General features: G+C 36.8%; 1 protein-coding gene across 2 annotated transcripts in view; it reads right to left on the reverse strand.

The window, feature by feature from the left end:
• LOC136771665 (coiled-coil domain-containing protein 91) overlaps positions 1–22,908 on the reverse strand; it is a 99,284-nt gene that overhangs the window by 16,742 nt on the left and 59,634 nt on the right. For both annotated transcript variants that reach the window (XM_066724107.1, XM_066724106.1), the window contains 5 exons: positions 17,204–17,311; positions 14,211–14,303; positions 12,785–12,853; positions 12,233–12,409; positions 7,635–7,748 (listed from right to left, as the gene is read on the reverse strand). In XM_066724107.1, the coding sequence (XP_066580204.1) occupies positions 7,635–7,748; positions 12,233–12,409; positions 12,785–12,853; positions 14,211–14,303; positions 17,204–17,311 (561 nt within the window). The remainder of the gene's footprint in view (positions 1–7,634; positions 7,749–12,232; positions 12,410–12,784; positions 12,854–14,210; positions 14,304–17,203; positions 17,312–22,908) is intronic.

Raw genomic sequence — 22,908 nt, forward strand, 5'->3', positions numbered from 1 at the left:
CCTCCTGAGATGTGTGCAAACCTGGTGGCCAACTACAAGAAACGTCTGACCTCTGTGATTGCCAACAAGGGTTTTGCCTCCAAGTACTAAGTCGAAGGGGTCAAATACTTATTTCCCTCATTAACATGCAAATCAATTTATAACTTTTTTGAAATGTGTTTTTCTGGATTTTGTTGTTGTTATTCTGTCTCTCACTGTTAAAATACACCTACCATTAAAATTATAGACTGATCATTTCTTTGTCAGTGGTCAAACATACAAAATCAGCAGGGGATCAAATACTTTTTTCCCCTCACTGTACTATCTGTAGTGCCGACATAAATGGAAAGGTATGTTTTTTATCCTGCCACCATCACCAACATAAAAACAAGACGACGTAACATGGCCATTAATATGAATTTGAAGCTGCGTTCTGTTTTAAACAGCATTAGTAATATCAACATGTTTGATCATCCTCAGGAATGACATTTCCCACATAACAACTGTGTTTTCCCACAATACTGCAATATTACATACCAGAAGACAAAATGACATAATATAATATAAACTGACATGAGGAAAACATATTCAAACGAATACCTGCTCATGGCTTTGTGTTGACGGTCATTATCCTGTTGAAGAACAAACCCTTCACCCACCACGTCACCAGAGGGAATCACATGCCACTCAAAATACTATGTCTGTTGAAATCTATAGGGCAAAATAGACCAATCCTTCAGTTACCATGTCATTGGTCCGTAACAGCCAACTCCCTTTTCACCAGTCTGTCATTTTCAGTTAATTGCGACAGTTTCCTTGTATTCCCAAAGGAAATCAAATTCAGAGCAGTTTAATATGTTATAAAAACTATTATTCAAGAGCTTAACTTTGATATAGGCCCTAGTTATGCCTTTTCAAATATGTATACTTGTTTTGGGATTATGTTTAAGACAATACGATACGTGTGAGTAGTGTGTATATTATATGTATAACTGAATATTTGGGCAAGCATAAACAAGTATTAATAAGTCCAGTATTGCTCAGGTGATTCAAATCGAACAATGGCCATATGTTTTTTTTGGTAAATCACAGCAAGTCACTTATCAAAGCATTCATTGACGTGGATAACTATTTTAAAAAACTAAGATATCTAAAAATCTAAAAATCTAAATTCTCATTAAACTACAGGGAAAATGTTATTCAGGTCAGAAGTCATTTCAATGTGGCTTTGTTAAAATATGACATAATATGTACACTTATTCATATCTATGTCTCCCACTAATGTTAAATGAATTCCCATGGTTCCATGTTACAACTGAAGATGTCACTCAAAGGTCATATCCCTTTCTGATCTTAATTTCATCTCTGTACTACTCCTACAAATTAAAATGTTCCCAGCTATAAATGTGTTCTTTCTCGAGGCCTTAAAGCTAAAAGAAGCCTTTTTTTGAATGACATTTATATATATAAAAAGGTTTCACGGCTCACTGCGTCAACCAAACATGAAATAACCACTGGAGAAGAACATCTATGGCTTCAGTATAATCAAATGTCATTTTCATTATTGACCTATTTGCATTCATTTCTGCTCCTGTTAAAAGCACATAAAACTAACCGGGAAACTAACCTTCACACAATGTTATGAATGAAATGGTTCAGTGGAAACCATTCCATAAGGGACTCCAAACTGCATCGAGTTTCCACATGACATGAGTTATGGATTTGAACTAAAGTTCTTCTCTGTACAGCAAAGTAAGCACTAGGTTTTCATTACAGCATTACAAGGTTTTCCATTTGTAAAATGCTGCCATGAATGTGGCCCATTCTTGTTATACTGATGCTTTAATAATAAGGTAATAAGGAACACTAATACTTTCTGATGTTTGACTCTTATATTCTGTAAAGTTTACAAAGCCTAAATATCAACTGAGCGCATCACTGCATGCATAACTCAGAGGGATAGCCAATTGCCTGGTGCCCTTTTACTTGCCTGTGGTCTCTTTTCACCTGGTTAGACAATCTATAGTATCCATCAGTGTACTAGGCCAGTGTCCACCAAGATCTCCAGACAGCTGTGATTCAGTGAAACAGATAATTTTCTCTCTGGAGGTACACCAGAAGGGAACGAGAGCAGGGAGGCATGGGGGTATATATGACATCTAAGGTGTGCAGTTTCAAGTCACAGCTAATGTCTCCTTTTCAAATGACTCACACTGGGAAAAGTTCAAAAAAATAAAGCTTAAATAAATAAATACCGATCAGAAACGGAGACAAGACCTTTGGTTAATACGACCATATATCTGTGGACTTACAAGGAGTAATGCAGTGCTCCAAATCAGAGCACTTGGACATCTGAACCCAATGTAAACTCACACTGAATTGTATATAGTGCTTTTTATAAGGCATGCCAAGGCTCTTTACAGCAAAAAAAAGACATGCTGTAATAAAACAGACAACAAAACTGAATAATAAAATATCAGTTTGAGGTAGCAGCTTCCAAAGAATCAAAAAGGAACCGTCTGTGAGGTATTTGAGTAGATATTTCAAATAAAGTGTTTTAAACCTTTTACCTTGACCCACCTATATGGATCCAAATATTATTTAGGAAACAACACTTGCCTAAGAATAGTTCAATGGGAATTAGAGGGATGGAAGGAAGAAAAGAGAAACCAGACAATGATCTAATCAGTATCTGCATGTCTTTCTGCTTGCCTAATGGAGGCTTTTTGTTTGAACAGTACACCACCCTTCAGCTCGAAGATGTTTTCTCTTCACCCATCACTGCAATCAATAATATTGCGAAGGGAGACGGAATATTTTTTCATACACGAACAAAATTACACATTTTGTTTTTCTTGTTCTAGAAGCCTCATTATAAATAGAGAAATTGATCAGAATCCAGTTTTCCAGGATTTAGGACCAGTCAAAAAGTAGAAAATCATACAGCAACATATTTTATATTATGATTTTACATATATATAAACAGTGCTTATAGAAAGTCTACATCCCCTTTCAAATATTTCAACTTTTGTTGCTTTACAGGCTATAATTTAAACAGATTATTTTATTAATTTATCAACACATCCTACCCCACAACATCCACAAATTCTAGAAAGTTTTAGAAAATGTATTAAAAATAAAAACTGAAATGTTAAATGTATCTGCACTTTAAATATATGCAATACATATCTATATCTATATATATATAGATAGATAAATAGAGAGATAGAGAGAGAGAAATGTGTGTGTGTGTGTGTTTGTGTGTGTTCACAAATAGCCTATTGAAATTACGCATGGAGAAATATCTGACATTACATTACAAATAACCAGAATCATCTAATTTAATTTAATGTACATAATCATTTCCTGTGTCCCTTCATTAGGAGAAATAATCGTAGGTCTAACAGAAAACAACAGTCATGTCTCATCTACGTTATTTGCCAGTTAGGATTATTTTAAGTAGGTGACCCCAGTTAATGCTAATTTTGGTTCCCTTTAGGATATATTCAAAACTTTTTTATATATAATCTGTCGATACTTGTCAAGTTAAAAGGTTACAAGGCTAGTAGCAGCTTATTATAGTTTTAATTTGATCATATGAGGCTGAGAACAATTAATTTAGACTGATCACTCAATAATTTGAGTGATCTTGCTAGGAGATTTATTTTACCATAAAACAAAATTGTCTTTATGAAGCATTATAATAGTAATAAAGCATTTTAAATTTTACATAAAAAATATTGTGTGTGCACGCATTTTTAAAGAAAACAGATTTTAGTTTTCTGTTAACTGAGGGTTACATTTCTGTAAAGGCCAAAAAAAAGTCTAAAGTGAGTATGTTGACTGCCCTGAGACAGCGTATTAGGGGAGTTAGAAAGACCCCCTTGTAGCTTTGATTAGCTTAATCATTTTTATTTGGGCCACCAAGTTCTACTTATGTGATGAGTGCTTTAGAGAAAACAGCATTTATATTGTTCAGTAATCTGAAATTGTATCCTGCTCCCCTACTGGTTCTCCCACCTCAGCCAGGTTTGCAAAGTCAAGACTTGACGTCCTCTCCATATATCAGATGTCCAAAGGCTTCGAGTGACTGAGGCAGTTCTTTCTCCACAATATTCCTGAATTCTGATCCATACTTATAACCAACGACATATTATGTTCAAAACGTGAAGGCATTCCAGGTTCACGCAGAGACTCTAAAAGAGAGAACTTGTTAAAGGGTGATGTCATTACCTGTCCTTATCACAGGCTGTGGGCTTTGGGAATTACAGCGGGGCAAACTGCCAGCTAACTTGGTGGTCTCTGGAAGGTACACTTCTCACAAGTGTTCAACCTGCACTAACATCAATGCTGGACCTAATATCCGTGAGACAGAAATCCCCGTCTGTGGCCTTAGCAGATCCAGATGTTAGTGTTTACCAGAGCTGTTATACGCAGGCAAAGGTAACCATAATTCTTCAGCGAGCTTCACTGTTGGCAGTACGTATTGGAATGCATTTCATAATGGTATGAATCCTAAATCAACAAGTAAAGTACCTTTGTTTAATCCAACAAAGTTACTTCCTAAGTTGTGCTGTAATTTGGGTCCATTCATCTCCAAATAACCTGTGTCCACTGTGATTTTGAGGAGGATGTGCACATCACAGGTTTGGTAAGTGAACTGAGGAAACCGAGAGATGGTTGTGTGGTTTACTGATTTATCAAATGGGAGGGGTCCTGTCAGACACCTGACACATTACACTCCATATCTTATACCTAATCTCCCTAAAGCATTCCAGATTTCTGTTTTCATTTCTTCATAGTTACACAGTACATCATTCATTTCCTTCATATATGGGAATATAAAATCCTGGCCTCCCCAGTCCTCAACTCCACTGAAACCTTGTGGGAAAAGAAGAGTCCTACATAATGACTTAGGCCGAATAGATAAAAATAGAAAAGATTAATAATAAAGGCCTTAAGATTATTATAGACAGAGACTTAAAAAAAAAAACTTAATATTTTTTGTGATGTTATTTTAATAATACATAATATTGGTCAGCTTTTGTTGCCAGAAAGAAGGTTATACAATTTTATCCATTAAGTGATTTTTACTGACATTTTCGTGGGAACGCATTATGTTCTCAGAGCCCCATAATTAAAGTGATGTTAAAATGATTCTTCAGCAAACATTTCTGTTCTGGAAATCCTCTGGACAATTCAAAAACATTTGCGTTCCCTGCTACTTCAAAGGGTTGTAGAAAATCATGTTCTCCATTCTAACATATCACATCTAAAGAGCCTGAAGAATAATGGCATTTAAGTCAATTTCGTTTCGTTATTTTGAGTTTCCGGAGTAATTTTTTTGGCTCTCCTGTGGCACAGAAATTTTACATAAAAGTATTGGTTCAAACCCAAGGCAGTACACAGGGAGCTCAAAGACATTTACACTTTTACAGCACAGTAAGCCTTTACTGAACATCCAGTAGTGCCTATAAGCCTAAACACACACATCTGTTTCTTTAATTATAAGGACACTAATACAAAATGATCAAAGTACATGTGTTTACAGGGTGATCTAGGCTTTTATTTAGCCAATGGAGACAGACATCTACTGTGTTATTTAGTTATTAGTATGGTTTGCTAATTAAATACTTAAAAGTGCAGTGGGTTCAGGAACTGGCCACTGGAGTAACACAGCCAACCACACACCGTGTTCAAAACAAAAGAGCTACATTGGCAGTGCTGTTAAACTTACAGCAGCCAGCCAAGATTGGATCAACACAAAGGGCAGAAAGCCCAGAAGTTCCCCAAGCAATATCCTCTTACAGGCCATGCTTTGAAATACACAAATCACACACAGACACTGACACCACAAACCCATCGACCAAAACATATAAATACAGTGCTACACAACACAACACCAGCCATTTACATTAGAAAGCCTCCTAATGGAGCCAGCCACAGAAGAAGGACTTAAGGCCTCAGAAAGCTGTTACTAACTTAATGCACGGGTCTCCTTTTACAAACCTATAAGGAGCAAAACATTACAAAAAACGAATTATAAAAATATCTTGTTTGTTTTTTTGTTTGGAATTGACATACTGATAGTCATTTTGGATGCATTAGAAAACAACTAGTTAGCATCTCAAAATATTTAGGTTTAAATGCAGATCCAGTTTCAATTAACCATGTTTTATTGAAATGGTTTTTAAAAAAACTATTTAATATTTTGAAAAAAACTAATGTGTTAAGGTAACTAATGTAATCAATAACAACAATTTAATGTATCATTACCTAGTGGCTCTCAGGTATATATCCAGGTTTCCACTACTGATAAAGCTGTAAACCAGGTACTACTTTGCCTTGCTCTCAATGTTGGCCTAAACTACTGCAAAATATCTATAGTCAATTCCTTATATAACACCAATGGAACAATAAGAAGTGTGATTCCATTCCTTTACAGGACAATAACTTGGGAGGGAGGGAAGAAAAACAAGTCTGCAATCAAACACTGTATAAATGAGATGGCAAGTGGTTTTCTTGAAGTTTTCTCAAAGCCATGGATAAACAGCAGCAGCATGCCAAAGCAAATGGAGACCTGTGTGTATCCACTTGAATAAAACCCACCACCTCAGGGGAAGACAGCTGCTTTCAATGACCGGCCTGTGTCCTTGTTGGGGTCTCGGCCATTTTAGTGGAGGTAAAGGCACTCAGCCGAGAGATCGCTCTCCCTTTGCCTGTAAACCTGGCAGGAAGCCAGTTATCTCAAATGAAACCACATTCCACACTCAGGTACAATAGTGCTGCTTTTACAACCATCACAACGACCCAGCGGAGGCAAAAAATAACTCATCCAGCTTATTCGAATTACAGAATTTGGGAGAAGCTGTGAAGCTCTTTTAAACTCATCCAATTTTATCAACAACATTTACGTAACAATAAGCACAGGCAGTACAACTTGCTGTACCAGACAGAAGGTGAAGCATTATTTATAGGGCATTCCCAGAGGCACTGCAGAAGTCATGGTTTCAAATTAGTGTAATTAGAAATTACCACATTTGTCAAATGTATAAGAGAGTAAGACACAGGAGACTCACCCAGGAATATTAAAATTATAAAATAAATACGTAAAAAAAAAAGAGTCTATACATCTTTGGCAAAGGCTCCTCAAAGAGAATATGTTTTGCTGAAAATAAACTCCAGAAACGATGGTCAAATAATACATTCTGAAATATGTGTCGCGCAAGACTCAGTGCAGGTGCGAAATTAATGTTTTCTGTCTGCATCTACTGCTCATATTAGATTCGTTGGATATCATATATGGAAGTACCTAGAGTATGTTTGTAGAGGTACCAAATCACATGGATCCATAAAGCAGAGTTGACAGAGAAAAGAGCAGTGGGTTTTGAAATGCTAAATATACACATCTCAAGACACAAACCTCATCACCAATCACATTGAATTACAGCTCGAAAGTGAGCCATCTACTTGAAGAGCAAATTTAGAAGAAGGAAGAAAATTTTGCTCATACAGTCAGGACACTGCTTTCAAATTGATCAGGGTTGACAGCCGTGAATCACCATTACTCTGACATTTCACTAAGGAGGAAACAAACACCTAATAACCGATTCAGAGCTGGAGTGCCTGAGGTCTGAAATGTTCATGACACTTACCCTCTTCTGTTCCTTTACATAGTCCATGAGCTCCTCTCGTGCCTTCCCCACAGCCTCCCCAATCCTCCTCTCTCCTGCCTGCTGCTCTTCTTCTATGGCTGCCTTCATGGCTTCCTGACAGAACAGAGAGAGAAACACAGAGTCAATTGCTTTGGTCCTTCTTTCCTCCACTGGATTGCAATGACAGCATAGATTTGGAGCATAGATCATATAAGGACAGATCTAACAAATGGGATTCTTAGCAAGTCAAAACTCTTGTCCTGTAGTCAACTGAAATGCTATCTAATGATGCCTGTTTAAAGCGTGAGTGTTGTGCTCATTGATTAAATTCCCATAGGATGTGATAACCAAAGGTCTCTCACTGGTAAACCAATCAACCCCATAACAGCACAACAAGTTAGTGTTTTTTCATGTGTTTTGACCTTACCTAAAAGGACCATTGTTGTGGTTTCTGTTACCATGGTTTAAAACTGTTTGCAAAGTTTTCTCATAGTTAAGTATTCAATTTTTGAATGTTTAGCTAAATATCATTAAACAGTAAACATTCATATACTCTCCATACTGGGTGAACTTTACAGAAATGTAGTCTAGCAGAAAGATTTCCTGATTTCTGAATGGCATCTAAGTTTGTGACCATTTCTAACTATATCTACCATCAACAACTGAGTGAACGATAACTCAATACGTCAAATTCACTGACTAATTGATTTCCTTTTTACAATACAAAAATAATAACACTACTACTGCTAATGTATTCTGTAAAAATCTGCATCCAGATGTATTCCATACTTGTAAGACAAATTGTCTGTTTTCTATACAGTACATGAGGCACGTGTGGCCATTGAATTCTGCATAAAATGTGTCTACTACATTTTCTAATTTCTGTATCAGATCTGGCAGCTCCCTCAATTGAAGGGGATGCAGAAATGCATATTCAGGATTGAAAAACGCCATGCTCAGCCCTGTATTGTATTGTTAAACTTGGAAAGTCTTTCTTTTCCTGAGGGATACCTGGAAAAATCATCGGATCAGACTTCCAAGAAAAAAAAACCGTAAAAAAACAAGTTACTCATACCATGAGGATACCACCATGAATCCAATACTTGAATGCAGTATTTACAGGAAGAAGTGATGTTTTTGGCATAGTGCATAATGTTGCAAAATGCAGTCTGCATTGATCTGAATCTTTTTCAAACTCAGTTTAAACTGAGCTCAAAAAAAACGTTTAAAAATATAGAGATCGTCTCTCTGTTCCGTGTCCCCAAGCAGAAGGTCTTCTCAGCATGCTCCCCTGACAGACCCACTACTCTGTGACCTTCATACAGCACTACAGTGTGTGGGTATTATCTCTCCGGAGGAGCTCTGGAGGGGTCGTAATCAGGTCTGAGATATCTTTGGGACAGGATGGCTTTCTTTACCTTGCTGTGGCAAAGGGGAAGGATTTACTGTTGCTCCCAGACAGGCGTTCACAGCTTGCTCTTGGTGGACTCAGAGCAGACTCTTGGCAAGGCTGAAATATTGTCCCTGGCTAGGCATCAAACCCACGAGATTCAAATCCAAAAGTACCTACATAAACCCCTAGGATATTTGGATGATAAATCTCCGACATTTAGTGGTAGAACAAAAAATATTGGCCTTGCTGGGGATATTAATTTTAATAAATTTATAGAGAAGTGCATTGTGGGGGGTTTCATTCACCTGAAGGCTACACTGTATTCTTATTGAACAAAGCATTCAGTCCTGGAGGGAGAAAGCATGAATACCCACTGTAAGAGAACTAGCTGTTGCTCTACAGGAAAGCCTGTCAGGTGTTCAAAAGGGTAGTACTATTAATTCCTGGCAAGAACTCAACACCTTTCATTGAATTGCCCTCAAGCCTCAACCCGTGTTTTCAGATCTCATGGATTCTGACCAGATGTATTATGCCCCAAGATTTGCACAAGTCTATATTTGTTTTTTCGTTTTAATGATTATCCTTTAGGCAAACAAAAACATATGGGATATGAGAAACCAAATTAAAATATAAGAATATAACAAAACCAAAAACAGAAAAAGAAAGAATGAAAGGGATGGACAGCAAGGTAAGCCAAAGGAGAATTAAGAAAAGTAGTCCAAGATTTTGTGCAAAGGTTATGACAGGTCACCACGGCTTGTAGAATTCATCAGTGTTTAACTGATTTTAAATATATTTTTTCTGTAATATCTGTAATCCAAATAATGAAATTGAACACTGCCTCAAAAATAGATGCCAAGACAATAGTATTGATAAGGTCAGTGTCCCTAATATCAGATGAATTGCAAAACAATCATGACACCTGGACACCAAGTGATGCATAAAGTCTCCAGACCATGGATGATTTTGGCCAGATTCACCTTGCACAGCTGACAACAACAATGACATTCACTATTAAGGGGTCAAGAACATTGTATCATTGGTGTTTTATGCAATTGTTTTTTGTTGCGATAATATCTGTTTACTATGTTGTGCAAGACTTTCATATTTAAGGTGATTTGTTATCTTCTTGAGCATAACCACTAACCTGCTCAATAATTGCCACCATCTTGCAAGATAGGTATGTAGTATATTAATAGTACATATAACATATGTCAGTAAACTCAGATCTGATTATTTTAACACTGTCCCTGTCAGGCAGTAAACTAACAAAAAACAACAACTAGAAATGAAAAAAAGGTCCAAAAAGAGAAAAAAGTATTTAAAATGTATAAGGCGATGACAAATAACTCTAGCCGATCCTCTGATAAGAATATGTATTTCTCATTTCATTTCTATCCTTATTTTCATCCAAACTGCATACACATTAGTAACATAGCTTTTAAAAGCTGCAATTAAATCATGAACACAACACAATATTGGAAACATAACAGTGAAAGCAACACACTAAAGCATTTCTGTTCAGCTTATTGAAAATGTCAAATTGTAATTGGTTTAAATGAAATAGTTATGTGTAACAGGGGTTTTAAACTGGAGTTTGTAGTGATAAGACTCCATCCTATATCACAAATGAACACACCAACTTGCAAAGAAAGTAACTAATTCACCTGCATAAGTAAAATATAAGATCTGTGTGTGGCTCAAAAAGTATTAAAATTATATTAATGTTACCCTGGATTTATTTGCTTTTCTAACGGGTAATTTTTTTTGTTGCTTTAAAAGGAAATATTTTATAATTGCTGTGGTTGCACACTAATTATTTAATTATTCTTTGGATCCATTTCCTGTAACAATTTGTTTAAGTACTGTATATTGAAAGGATTAGTTGGCTACCTTAATATCTGGAGCCAATAGGACTGAACTGTAGGTAAGACGGGTCCAGCAAAGTCTGGCACACATTTCAAATGACCCCAGTGACCACTGTGTTGCCAGATAAAGCTCCTTGATAATTATCTTATAGGAAAATAGGACTTAAAAGAGACAAAGAATGAGAAAATCACAGGAATACTGGCACACACTGCCGTAAGACCAAATCTCCATCTGCCTTCCAGATTTAAAAAAAAAAAAAAAAAAAAAAAAATGAAATATTGGTCACATCAGTGAGCAAACAAGCTATGAAAATAATTTGTTAAAATTCCCTACATTACAATTATCCCTCAAGCAATGGTTTCACCCACTCATAAAACTTGACAACATAATGAATGCTTTGCATAAGTGCCTTCACCTCATGTCATAACCAAAGACATGAACTGCACTCTCTAAATAAGCAGCTGCCATGAACACTGACTGTCACTTTATGCTTGAAACATACAATACAGCAACCTTAAAAAACTCACTGGGTTAACTTGCACACAGTGTTGGACGTATAACACACAACATGTTACTGTACTCTGTTTACGTCACACAGGTAATGAAGTGTGGTTAGAGATTACATTCTGCTTTTTGACATAACATGAGCATTATATTTATAACCTAGAACCACACAGGATGTAGTTGAAGGGATTCATATTTTTTTTCCAGCTTTGTGCTTACTAATCAGAAGAAAGGCAGAAAATGACATGTGAGGACAGGAAATGACCACCTCAGGAAAGTTACTTATCATAACTGTAACTTACTGAGACCTTGCAGTGTGAACTAGTTAACTGTACTAGGAGTAAGACATAGTTTACCCTTTTATATAAATCAATATTTATCTTTGTACATTGTCTTATGTTTGCTGTTTACATAAGGTAAGAAATTGTTTTACTTAAGTATATGGATAACACAATGTACTTTCCTCAAAACCAAGCAGAATGTGGGGAGGCTATTAGTGAAGAAGGGAATCTCTAGTTGAGTTAATGGTTGACACTGGTTTCCCCTCATTCCACCTAAACAAATTACTGACACATATTTGTGGTTTCAGCATTGCTTTTCAATCCATGCAGCATATTCTCATAAACGTTTACTCTTTAACTTTATGAAAGCATAGTTTGAGCAAACAGTAAATCTTGTGCTGCCATTCAGAACATAATGTTCAGCCAGTAAGACTGTACTGTACAAATCCAAATAACATGTTGATGTGTTTTGTTGTTGGGTGCTTGAGGTACTCTACAGATTTTACAGTGCACGTGTATGGATAACCATAAACACGCCACCAGCTGTGTACCTTGCTCCGTTTCCTCTCCTCTTGCAGGGCCTCCTGGATGGCTTGTGCCACCATCTCCCTGTCTTTGCGTCGCTCCTCCTCCCAGACACCCTTGTCTGTGGCATGTTTCTCCTCCAGCCTCTGCTGCTCGAGCCGCACAGCTTCCAAAACAGCCTCTTTCACGCGTTCCTTCTCGGCCTACAAGAAACATAACATCCTTCTGAAGTAAATGTTCTCAACTGCCGACTATCACCCCTCCAAGATGCTATCTATCTGGAAACTGTATTCAGGAGACAGGGCTGAATTTATAAGAGCACGTTTTGATGTTGATGGCACTTTTGAATGTAATTCTGCTTCGGAAATGCTGCACATAAATAAGCAACCCCAAACTTAACCCATTCATTCCTTAAATTTGATGTGCTTGTTAGTTGATCATCCATTCTTTGGAAAGCATCAATTGAACTGTACATTTTCAGATAGAGAAGTACAGCAATACAATGAGTGTCAAACATTCATATGTGACATTCCCATGATGTGCACAACACTATTACACAACAAGGTGAAGATATGTACCTGAAGAGCTGCCTCTATTGCCTCCTGTGTCTTCTGTTTCTCTTCCAGTAAACATTTCTCTAGCTCTTCCTGAAAGGAAAAACATTAGAAGAAAAGTCTATGAAAAATATAAAATTAAATACAGTCAAGACCGTGATTAAAATATGTTCTCAACACAGCATGGAACACTTTATCCAAGGCCCAAACCAAGATAAATCTTTTCCCCTCCCAGCAATCACACAATCAACTCCCCCCCCCCACCCAATAAAAACCCAATAAACTTGACGGCAGGTTTTTAAGTGAGTCTTCTCTTTCACACAAGAAGCCAGAATCCAGTATTGGAATTGGACGTTGCAATCGGAGAGTGCGTCAGAGGTTTAATAAGGTCTGGGCCTTCGTCAGAATAAATACAAACACATTCAGGAATTTGTTATAAAATTCACACAAGGCCTAGGTTAAATGCTCCTGTTTTGTGTCTTTTTTCATTTTTTCACCAGAGCAAACTGAAAGGTTTTGCATATTTCACTCCAATGTCTCTCTAGATGCCAATATAGCCATGCAATTGAAATGTCATTATAAATTGAATAATTAGGTCACATTAACACAGCAAACAGTAACAAAGATCCTGCAAACTGCTAAGATATGGGAACAGAAAATATTATACGCTAGACACTCTATTCAATAAGCTGATTTCAACAAGAGCACTTTTTAAAGTGTCCCTTTTCACGTCCAATCGCTGAAAGATCCTCTTTGTAAGGTGAACATTTACCACACTGCTTTTCCTTTTCGGCTGCTTTAAGTGTCTGAAAGGATGTGGAAAGTGTCAGGCAGGTCTGTAGCTGTTCATTATTACTATGTAGGATAGTGAATGCAAATAAATGGGTGCACCCGTTTAAAAAAAAAAGGAAATTGTGTGATGTGACCATGTTTATTAATTGTGTATAAATATTTATTACAGTCTTTATGTGTTTGTGAAATTACTGAGCCTCTGGGTCTATTCTGGGAGGATTATTGGAGTGGGAGTCTTGAACAATATGAATGTTTTACAATACAATATAATAAATACAATATAATAAAATTACAATATAATAAAATAAAGATTTGATAATGCCTTTAAAATAACATGTCAAATGTCTTAAGCTGGAACGTGAATCTTTAGTACAAAAATTGTTTAGGTTTCAGGAAGGCATTTTATTTTCCATGTCCTGACTAATTACTGAGACCTTCCAAAAATAAAAAACTAAATAATGTATATGTTAAAAAAATACATGTATATATATGTATGTGTGTGTGTGTGTGTGTGTGTGTGTGTGTGTTATGTAAGCTTTAAGCCTCAATGCTCGTGGATGTTTTTGAGACATGTTAGCAGAAAAAATATGAAAAGCTGGACAACGGTCAGCCTTTTCACCAAAGCCAACTAAAACATTTCCTTTATTGAAAGCGGTACCTTGTGATGTTGTGCTTGTTGACTCAAAGTTTCTTTTAATTTCTCTTCTAAGGCCTCTCTCTCGGCATCTAGCAGGTCTATCAGCCTTTGGTGCTACAAAACAAATGAAGAGAAGAGGGACATTTTCAGATGTATTGAAAGAGTCTCACATACCAATACCTGACATTATAACAAACAAGAAATTATTATTTTCTTTGCAATCTTCGTCTGGGAATATCAATCACTGAATAACACTGGGACATGACAGGGAGTTCACTATCAGTTTAGACTTTTATGACACCATAAATTAATGTCAGCTGAATCCATAAATAATGGCTGAATGGCTTAATCTGTCTGCCTTTAACTACAAACTATTTAATGTACTTTTTACTTTGTATATAATTACAAATATATATATTGGGGAGGCCTTCATCCAGCAGTGGAACAATACAGGCTGATGGTGATATACATATTCACATTTCAGGCCTATCGCTTTCTGCTTAAGAAACTCCCAGATATATGATTTTATAAATCTATGTTCTACATTTGCAATAAATGTCCTGGGGTGAAAAAAAATGCCACAAAAAACTTAAAGGTAATCCACCGAGATAGAACGAATAGGTCTTGCTATTCAGAAAGATAAGCATAATAAAAGTGGCAAAGCATCTGTGAAAATGACAGCTCACTACTTTCATAATCCTCAAGGAAAACAGTTTCTCAGCAAGATACCCTAGATATCTGGGAACGCCAACAAAACAGCGTTAAGGAAAAAAATCCCACTCCCACACGGTTTCTGTTTCGAAGGATCACCACATGGACAAGAGCAGCTGTCAATACAAACTTCACCACAGAACGTTCTACTGGGCCAGTCGATTGCTTGCCTCATCTGTTTATTTCTCTTTATTATATCCAATAAACCAATGCAGATTTCCTTTCTCTCCCATGACTGCTCCCATCTTTTGGTTTCATTAAAGAAAGATGGAGAACAATAAATATTTTCATGTGCAGATGTGAATAGAAAAAAATAATAATCTCAACTTCTTATTGCTAGCCAAGCAAACAATATATTTAATTACCACTTCGTTTTTTTTATTTTATTTGCTCTTGCACTTTGTCCATCTCTGTGCTATAAGAAACTCACATGGGCTTTGTGTCTACATTTAGAAAATGTTGCATAAGTGGATGATTTAGAATAAAAATAAATGTTTAAATAAAATATATAAAAGTAGCATAGGATGTCTGGTCAATCGATATAGGAACATACAGGAAACATATCCTGAAAGTATATATTTAAAACTAATTACAATATAAAAAAATAGATTGAAATAGATTTGGAAAATATAAAGAAACAGAGTAAATGCATATGAAAATATATTTCAGCTAAGGTATCTGTAAGTTATGTATATAAATGTATTTATTTATATCCAATTTATTCATATAAAATTGTATTATCTGGATATGTTTCTTTATATATATATATACACACACTCACCTAAAGGATTATTAGGAACACCATACTAATACTGTGTTTGACCCCCTTTCGCCTTCAGAACTGCCTTAATTCTACGTGGCATTGATTCAACAAGGTGCTGAAAGCATTCTTTAGAAATGTTGGCCCATATTGATAGGATAGCATCTTGCAGTTGATGGAGATTTGTGGGATGCACATCCAGGGCACGAAGCTCCCGTTCCACCACATCCCAAAGATGCTCTATTGGGTTGAGATCTGGTGACTGTGGGGGCCAGTTTAGTACAGTGAACTCATTGTCATGTTCAAGAAACCAATTTGAAATGATTCGACCTTTGTGACATGGTGCATTATCCTGCTGGAAGTAGCCATCAGAGGATGGGTACATGGTGGTCATAAAGGGATGGACATGGTCAGAAACAATGCTCAGGTAGGCCGTGGCATTTAAACGATGCCCAATTGGCACTAAGGGGCCTAAAGTGTGCCAAGAAAACATCCCCCACACCATTACACCACCACCACCAGCCTGCACAGTGGTAACAAGGCATGATGGATCCATGTTCTCATTCTGTTTACGCCAAAATCTGACTCTACCATCTGAATGTCTCAACAGAAATCGAGACTCATCAGACCAGGCAACATTTTTCCAGTCTTCAACTGTCCAATTTTGGTGAGCTTGTGCAAATTGTAGCCTCTTTTTCCTATTTGTAGTGGAGATGAGTGGTACCCGGTGGGGTCTTCTGCTGTTGTAGCCCATCCGCCTCAAGGTTGTACGTGTTGTGGCTTCACAAATGCTTTGCTGCATACCTCGGTTGTAACGAGTGGTTATTTCAGTCAAAGTTGCTCTTCTATCAGCTTGAATCAGTCGGCCCATTCTCCTCTGACCTCTAGCATCAACGAGGCATTTTCGCCCACAGGACTGCCGCATACTGGATGTTTTTCCCTTTTCACACCATTCTTTGTAAACCCCTAGAAATGGTTGTGCGTGAAAATCCCAGTAACTGAGCAGATTGTGAAATACTCAGACCGGCCCGTCTGGCACCAACAACCATGCCACGCTCAAAATTGCTTAAATCACCTTTCTTTCCCATTCAGACATTCAGTTTGGAGTTCAGGAGATTGTCTTGACCAGGACCACACCCCTAAATGCATTGAAGCAACTGCCATGTGATTGGTTGGTTAGATAATTGCATTAATGACAAATTGAACAGGTGTTCCTAATAATCCTTTAGGTGAGTGTATATATATATATATATATATATATATATATATATATATATATATATATATATATATATATATATATTCTCCATATTGGAAGAGTAATTTCTTTACAATTATAAAAATATTAACAATATTGTATATCAACCATTGGAGGTGTTTTAATATATAGAAAACATTACGCTAGGTAGCATTGTTGGCACACGAAATGCGTTTTATGTAGTTATCTTTCACGTCGATCTCTTTCAACGTTTACACTCCATGGGTTTCACACAGAAGGCACACCGCGTGAGGAGTCAGACGGCTCACTGGGTTCCTGGGTTACCTGGGCGTTCAGCAGCTGCTCACACTTTTGACTTTGCTTCTCTATTGCAGCTTCAAGGCACTTCTCACTGGTTTCCTGTTGCTGAAGAACAGCAGACTTTGTTAAAGCCTAGAGCAAAAGACAAGACAAAACACAGAGACAATTTTATATTTGCTTTGACAATATTTGAATATTATGCCAACCATGGAGGCTTGTGTAAGACCATCAATGAAAAGCAAATGCACAATCATAAAGAAGTTAATATCAGTTAAGGGTGAGGCAGTGACATCATTTTCAACTACTTTAATGGCTCAGCTAAATTCTACAGAAATACAGCTGTGTGCAATGTTTCAGTAGAAAATAGCTAATACTTTATTCAAGCTGGCACCATGCCCTCATTTTACACCAAGCTACTACACAGTTAAAGCAGGTATGTCTGCCTGAACGAGTTTATACACATAAGAACATACTTTTAATCAAAGTGAAAAAAATATCTCCTTAAATGAATTATATAAAGTATGGAGTATAGACAAACACAGTATCTTTATATATTACATTAAAAATTTCATTAAAAAGCTTGTATCTATTTAGTGAGTTCCTATATTTAGTCTGAGACATTTTGATTTTCATAATCTTCAGATAACTAGCAACAAAGGTTCTGGTAACTGTTCATATTCAATTCCAGAATAATGTTTGAATATTATGGTAACTCGTATGTGTTTCTTCCTACCGGTGAACCTCCCAGTCCAATAAATGACAACACCAAAAAATACAAATGATGAAAATAAAAGCTCCTCCACAGAGCTGTACGTGCATGTTGTAAATTCATTTTAATTTTGTATTCATTGAATCACTGAATCCATTATTAACATTTTCAACTTATTTATTCATCAGCATTCAGCATCCCTTCCAGTAAATTACTTACTTTTTCCATAACTCCATATACTTCTTGTTTAATTTAAATTCCCCTGCAGGGAGTCAAGAGAACTGACGTCTCAGAGCCACACAGAAAGAGAAACATACGTAGGCAGGAACTGCCAGGAACTTACATCATCTCCTAACCAGGATTTTTTCTTTTTGTTTTGCATAATTGATCAAGAGAGACAATATTTTAAACGCTTAAAAAGAAGAAAAAAAAAAGATAAAAGGCAGCTGTCAAATTATTTAAGGTGCAGGTGTAAAGTGAAAATATATGAGTGCGTGAAAATGTCAGGTGGATAATTTCCAAAAGTTTTCTTACAACATGAGTAAGAATTATGCAATACAACTCACACCTTGGTGTGGGAATTTCTACGAATCCCACGAAGAAAGAATTGGGAAGAAAAGGGAGCCGTGTTTTCAGGGGAACGCAGGAACAACATTTTCTTTCCTGTTCTGTACTAACATGATTCTGATAATACTGAATAATACTGTAACCAACAGTACATAAAATTACCTGAGTTAACATCTTTCTTTAATATATCTTTAATGTCATAACATTATATACTCCTCATCCTTTTGCATAGTTTTGTTGATTAATTTTACTTCCTTCAGTGTACCACAGGGATATCCATTTCTGTATTTCTTTAAACAGGCATTACTTTGCATGTACACGAAGAGCAGCACGATAATCCTTCTACCGGCATCCTGTTCCTGAAATTATCTCAGGGTGGATTTAAACTGAATAATCTACAACAATTCTGGGCATTGGCAGTTGGTAGCAGTTTATTGTTTTGATTTCCTTGTCAACTTATTGCTGGCTAGAAATTGCTAGTGATTTCATGGAAATGTTTTATGTGGGGAGGGAAATTAGTTTTTTTTGAGAGTTTTCCACTTGGCAATCAGTGATTTAACCGAAAACTGAACACTTGAAATATTGTATGGTATATTATAATAATTAAGCTCTGTATTGTATAGTATATATTATACATCCTAAATACCTATAACCTCTCTTATCATTATGTTACATTAGTAATTTTTCTTACTAGCAATTATTGCTAACAATTGTTTCTGGCTATATTTGCCAAATGGAAATCCATCCTTAAGATATTTTCTTTTAAGTTAGTAAGCTGAAATAATGCTTCTTCAGATCAGGCTTTGCTGCTTCCTCACATGGTTATTTGATACAATAAAGGATTTTCCTGGATTTCATAGATTAAATCCAAATGAGCTCTTAGGAATCTGAAGAAACATGATTAGGATATGGTACCTATAGACAATCACTGATATTCTCACGAAAACCAATTAAATAGAGACATCAAAATATATGAAATTATGATTGACAATAAATAAAAATTTACTTAATATGAAAAAAGCTGTGTTGTAATCATACAACAAATTATAATGGAGGCTTTAATCATATTCTGGAAATGAACTGAAAAATTAATGAACTGAAGCCCATTAATTTTATTTTGTTACATCAGAAATGTCAACCACAATCATTCAGTCATTCATACAATCATTGTAATACCTGCAACAGTCAATACGTAATACCTTCGACAAATAGACTTGTTTCCAACCACGAATGACATAAAAACGTCAGAATATTTATTTTAAGCCCATACATTTTCTTAGTCATAATTCCTCAAAGATAAAACAAATGATCATCTTTGTGAGTAAATCAGTACTTGTTTTGATGTCTATGTCATGTAATTGGCATAATTTCATACCTCATAAATCTGATTTATGTCCTGTGTTTCGACCTGTTACCTGCCCCAGCATAAAAAGGGGATATTCTGGCCTTTAATAAACCATCACATATTTGTCAGTCATGTGAAGCCTGAACTAATGGATCAGGCAGGAAGATGAAGCTGAAAGGGAAAGATGAAGACAACACACACACACACTCTCAACCCATTTATTTGCAAATTTTCTTGCTACACAGAACATAAGAGCCTGACAAGCACAGGTCTGCCCGTCTCTAGCTGGGGAAGAGGATCCTGCAGCTGACTTTGGCTCACTCAGCCCCATCAGACTGGATCAACCTTTGGGCCATGTTTTAGCTTGCAATGTACTAACTTGCAAGAGGGAATGCTGACTCCTACAATCTCACTTTTTGGGTAGGTCCACACACTTAAAGATTTGGTTGATGAAGGTTACTATGTATAACTTTTTTTTTAAATAATGATCACAATGACATTCCCATAAACACCCCAAATCTTATGTATCTTTTAAAAAAGTGTTTAATCTAAACCGGTGGGCACACACAGGTTACTGTGACATAGAAGAAGACATGCACAAACAATAACATACAGAGAAGAGGTGACAAGTGTTAATATTATTCACGTTGTTTTAAGAAATGGACCACACAAGCAGAAGAACATTTTGAAGGCACGGAAAAGGCAGACATCTTCCATTTGCTGAAAGAACATAAAAGAGCAGGAATACCTCATCTCCTTTCAGCACATGAGACTGTGCACTGACTTTTCCCATGGGACTGGAGTTATCTAGAGGACAGGGGGATCAATGGGAAGTACACGGAAATTCAAACAGACAGAGGAATCCAGGACTCGGCCATCTGTGTTGGTGGGTGTGGTTCAGTAAGTGAAAGTCGTCTAAGTCAAACCATCTGTGGGTGTGCACAGATGCTCATAGTGGCATGTTCAAGCCATTTTGCTTCAGGGGCACTGACATTAAATGCATGGAGGATTCCCAGAATGTATTTTGTGAAGAACTTGGTAACTTTTCCCTGAACCAACAGCACAGGTAGCTTACAAACTACCCTAAAAAGAACTGTGAACCAGCACATATTATACTGTGTCCTGCATATAGAAGCATATACATCATATGGCAAGCACTCATTAACCGTAAGTCTAGTAGACTTCATCAGGGAGGCCAAGTCCCTAAATAAGGTGAAAAAAAAGTCAGAAGCTAGAGCTGTACAGCAAGGTAGGGATGCGCAAAATCAGCTCTAAACCACAAAATACAGACCATGTTTAGACAATTATATTAAACCACTGAAGAAACCTGGAGACACATACTTCTATGCTAGGGCTCCGAATTGCGACCAAATGGTCACATTTTGCAACCTCTTGACTTGGCTTTGCAAGTAAACATTTTTATTGATCACATCAGTGCAAGCTAGAAAAACAAATAAACTTAAAAAAAATGTTTTTTAGCTTTCATGATTTGGTCAAACAGTATGTCCCTGCTGTTATCAGAGATGGAGTATCAGATACATGTGTGTTTTAATCCTAAATTTATAAAACACTTACATTCACAGTTTTCTAGCTCCATCAGTGATGTGAAAAACCACTCGGTAAGATCAGTTAAACAAAGTATTAAACAACTAGACTTGTGGCACAAGCCACAGCTGCACCCAGCTATGGATTAGGTGATGTAAGTGAGTACTGTTCTCGTGCATGTAAACCACCCTTTCTATGATTTTCCTGCAAAAACAGCAAGAGATCTGTACGTACTAACTCACTCCTTTGCCCTTAATTTGTATGATGTTGGGTAAACAGCAGGTCGTCCCGAGTTCAATAAACTAAGACCATGTAAGCCTTGAGAGGGAGAAGGGCATTTCATCTTTGACTCAAACAAATTGTCTCAACTAAGGTTAAAACACACAGGTAACTCCAGGGGGATATAGGGGGGGATGTGGGGGTTACATGCACTGTTATTAACTAATTAAATTATAATGTGCTTTAATAAATATTGCTGCACCTTTTTTCAACAGTCTCTTTTCATTAAAATATCCAGATCTCTGACTGCAATGGCAAATAATTACTAAAATTACAATTTTTTTAATTTTATTCTGCGATATAGCAAATAAATAAATGCATAAATGGTGCAACCAAATCAGGTGCTAGTGCCACCAACTAGAACAGTTAGTGGCACCAGTGCCCCCTGTAGAAAATGTTAGTCTGGAGTCTTGTACGCAAAAAAAAGTCCCTTATATTGAAACAATACAAAATATATACCACAGATATTTGGGAGGGCAAACTTTGAAAAGCATTGAAAAGCTAGTAGTAGGTGCTGTGCACAAAATCCACAAATGTTTCTTCAGCCAAACAGTGTAAACTAAGTGGCCACTTGATTAGGTAACACCCTTTTGCCTTCAGAACAGCCTGAATTCATCGGGGCATGGACTCAACATGGCGTCAAAAGCACGCCACAGTGATGCTGACACATGTTGACTCCATTGCTTCCCATAGTTGTTGCAAATTGGCTGGTGGTAGATCTCTACTACAATTAGCTTCTCATCCCATAGATGTTTGATTGGATTGGGATCTGGTGACCGGGGAGGCCACTGCAGTAACACTAACCATGTGGCATGGAGCATGATCCTGCCAACAGGAGTAAAACTCCTAGGTCATCGGCGGCAATACCCCATCCATGACAAAGTATGATGTGTTGTGCATTCTGATATGCATCTTTCGGCACCACTTGTACTCAGTTGTTATTTGACTGACTGTTGCCCATCTGTTACTCTGCATAAGTGGTGTCAGCCTCCGTCAGCACCTTTCATCAACAAGCTGTTTCCAACCACAGGATCACCATTGGCTGGAATTGTTTTGGGTCGTGGACCTCGAAAATGTTTTATGTCTCGCCCATTCTCCCTCTGAATTGCACATGTACAGATCTCTAGGTACCTACCTACCCATATAGTATAGCATGAAAACGGCAGAGTATATTTCGATGACAATTGTTCCAGGATTGCACCTGTTCCACAATTGCACCTGACCATCTCTTTGTACATTTCTGTGTCTGGAAATCAATTAACCTGTAGTATAATATGAATCTCC

Source organism: Amia ocellicauda, chromosome 15 (assembly GCF_036373705.1).
Source record: "Amia ocellicauda isolate fAmiCal2 chromosome 15, fAmiCal2.hap1, whole genome shotgun sequence".
NCBI lineage: Eukaryota > Metazoa > Chordata > Actinopteri > Amiiformes > Amiidae > Amia > Amia ocellicauda.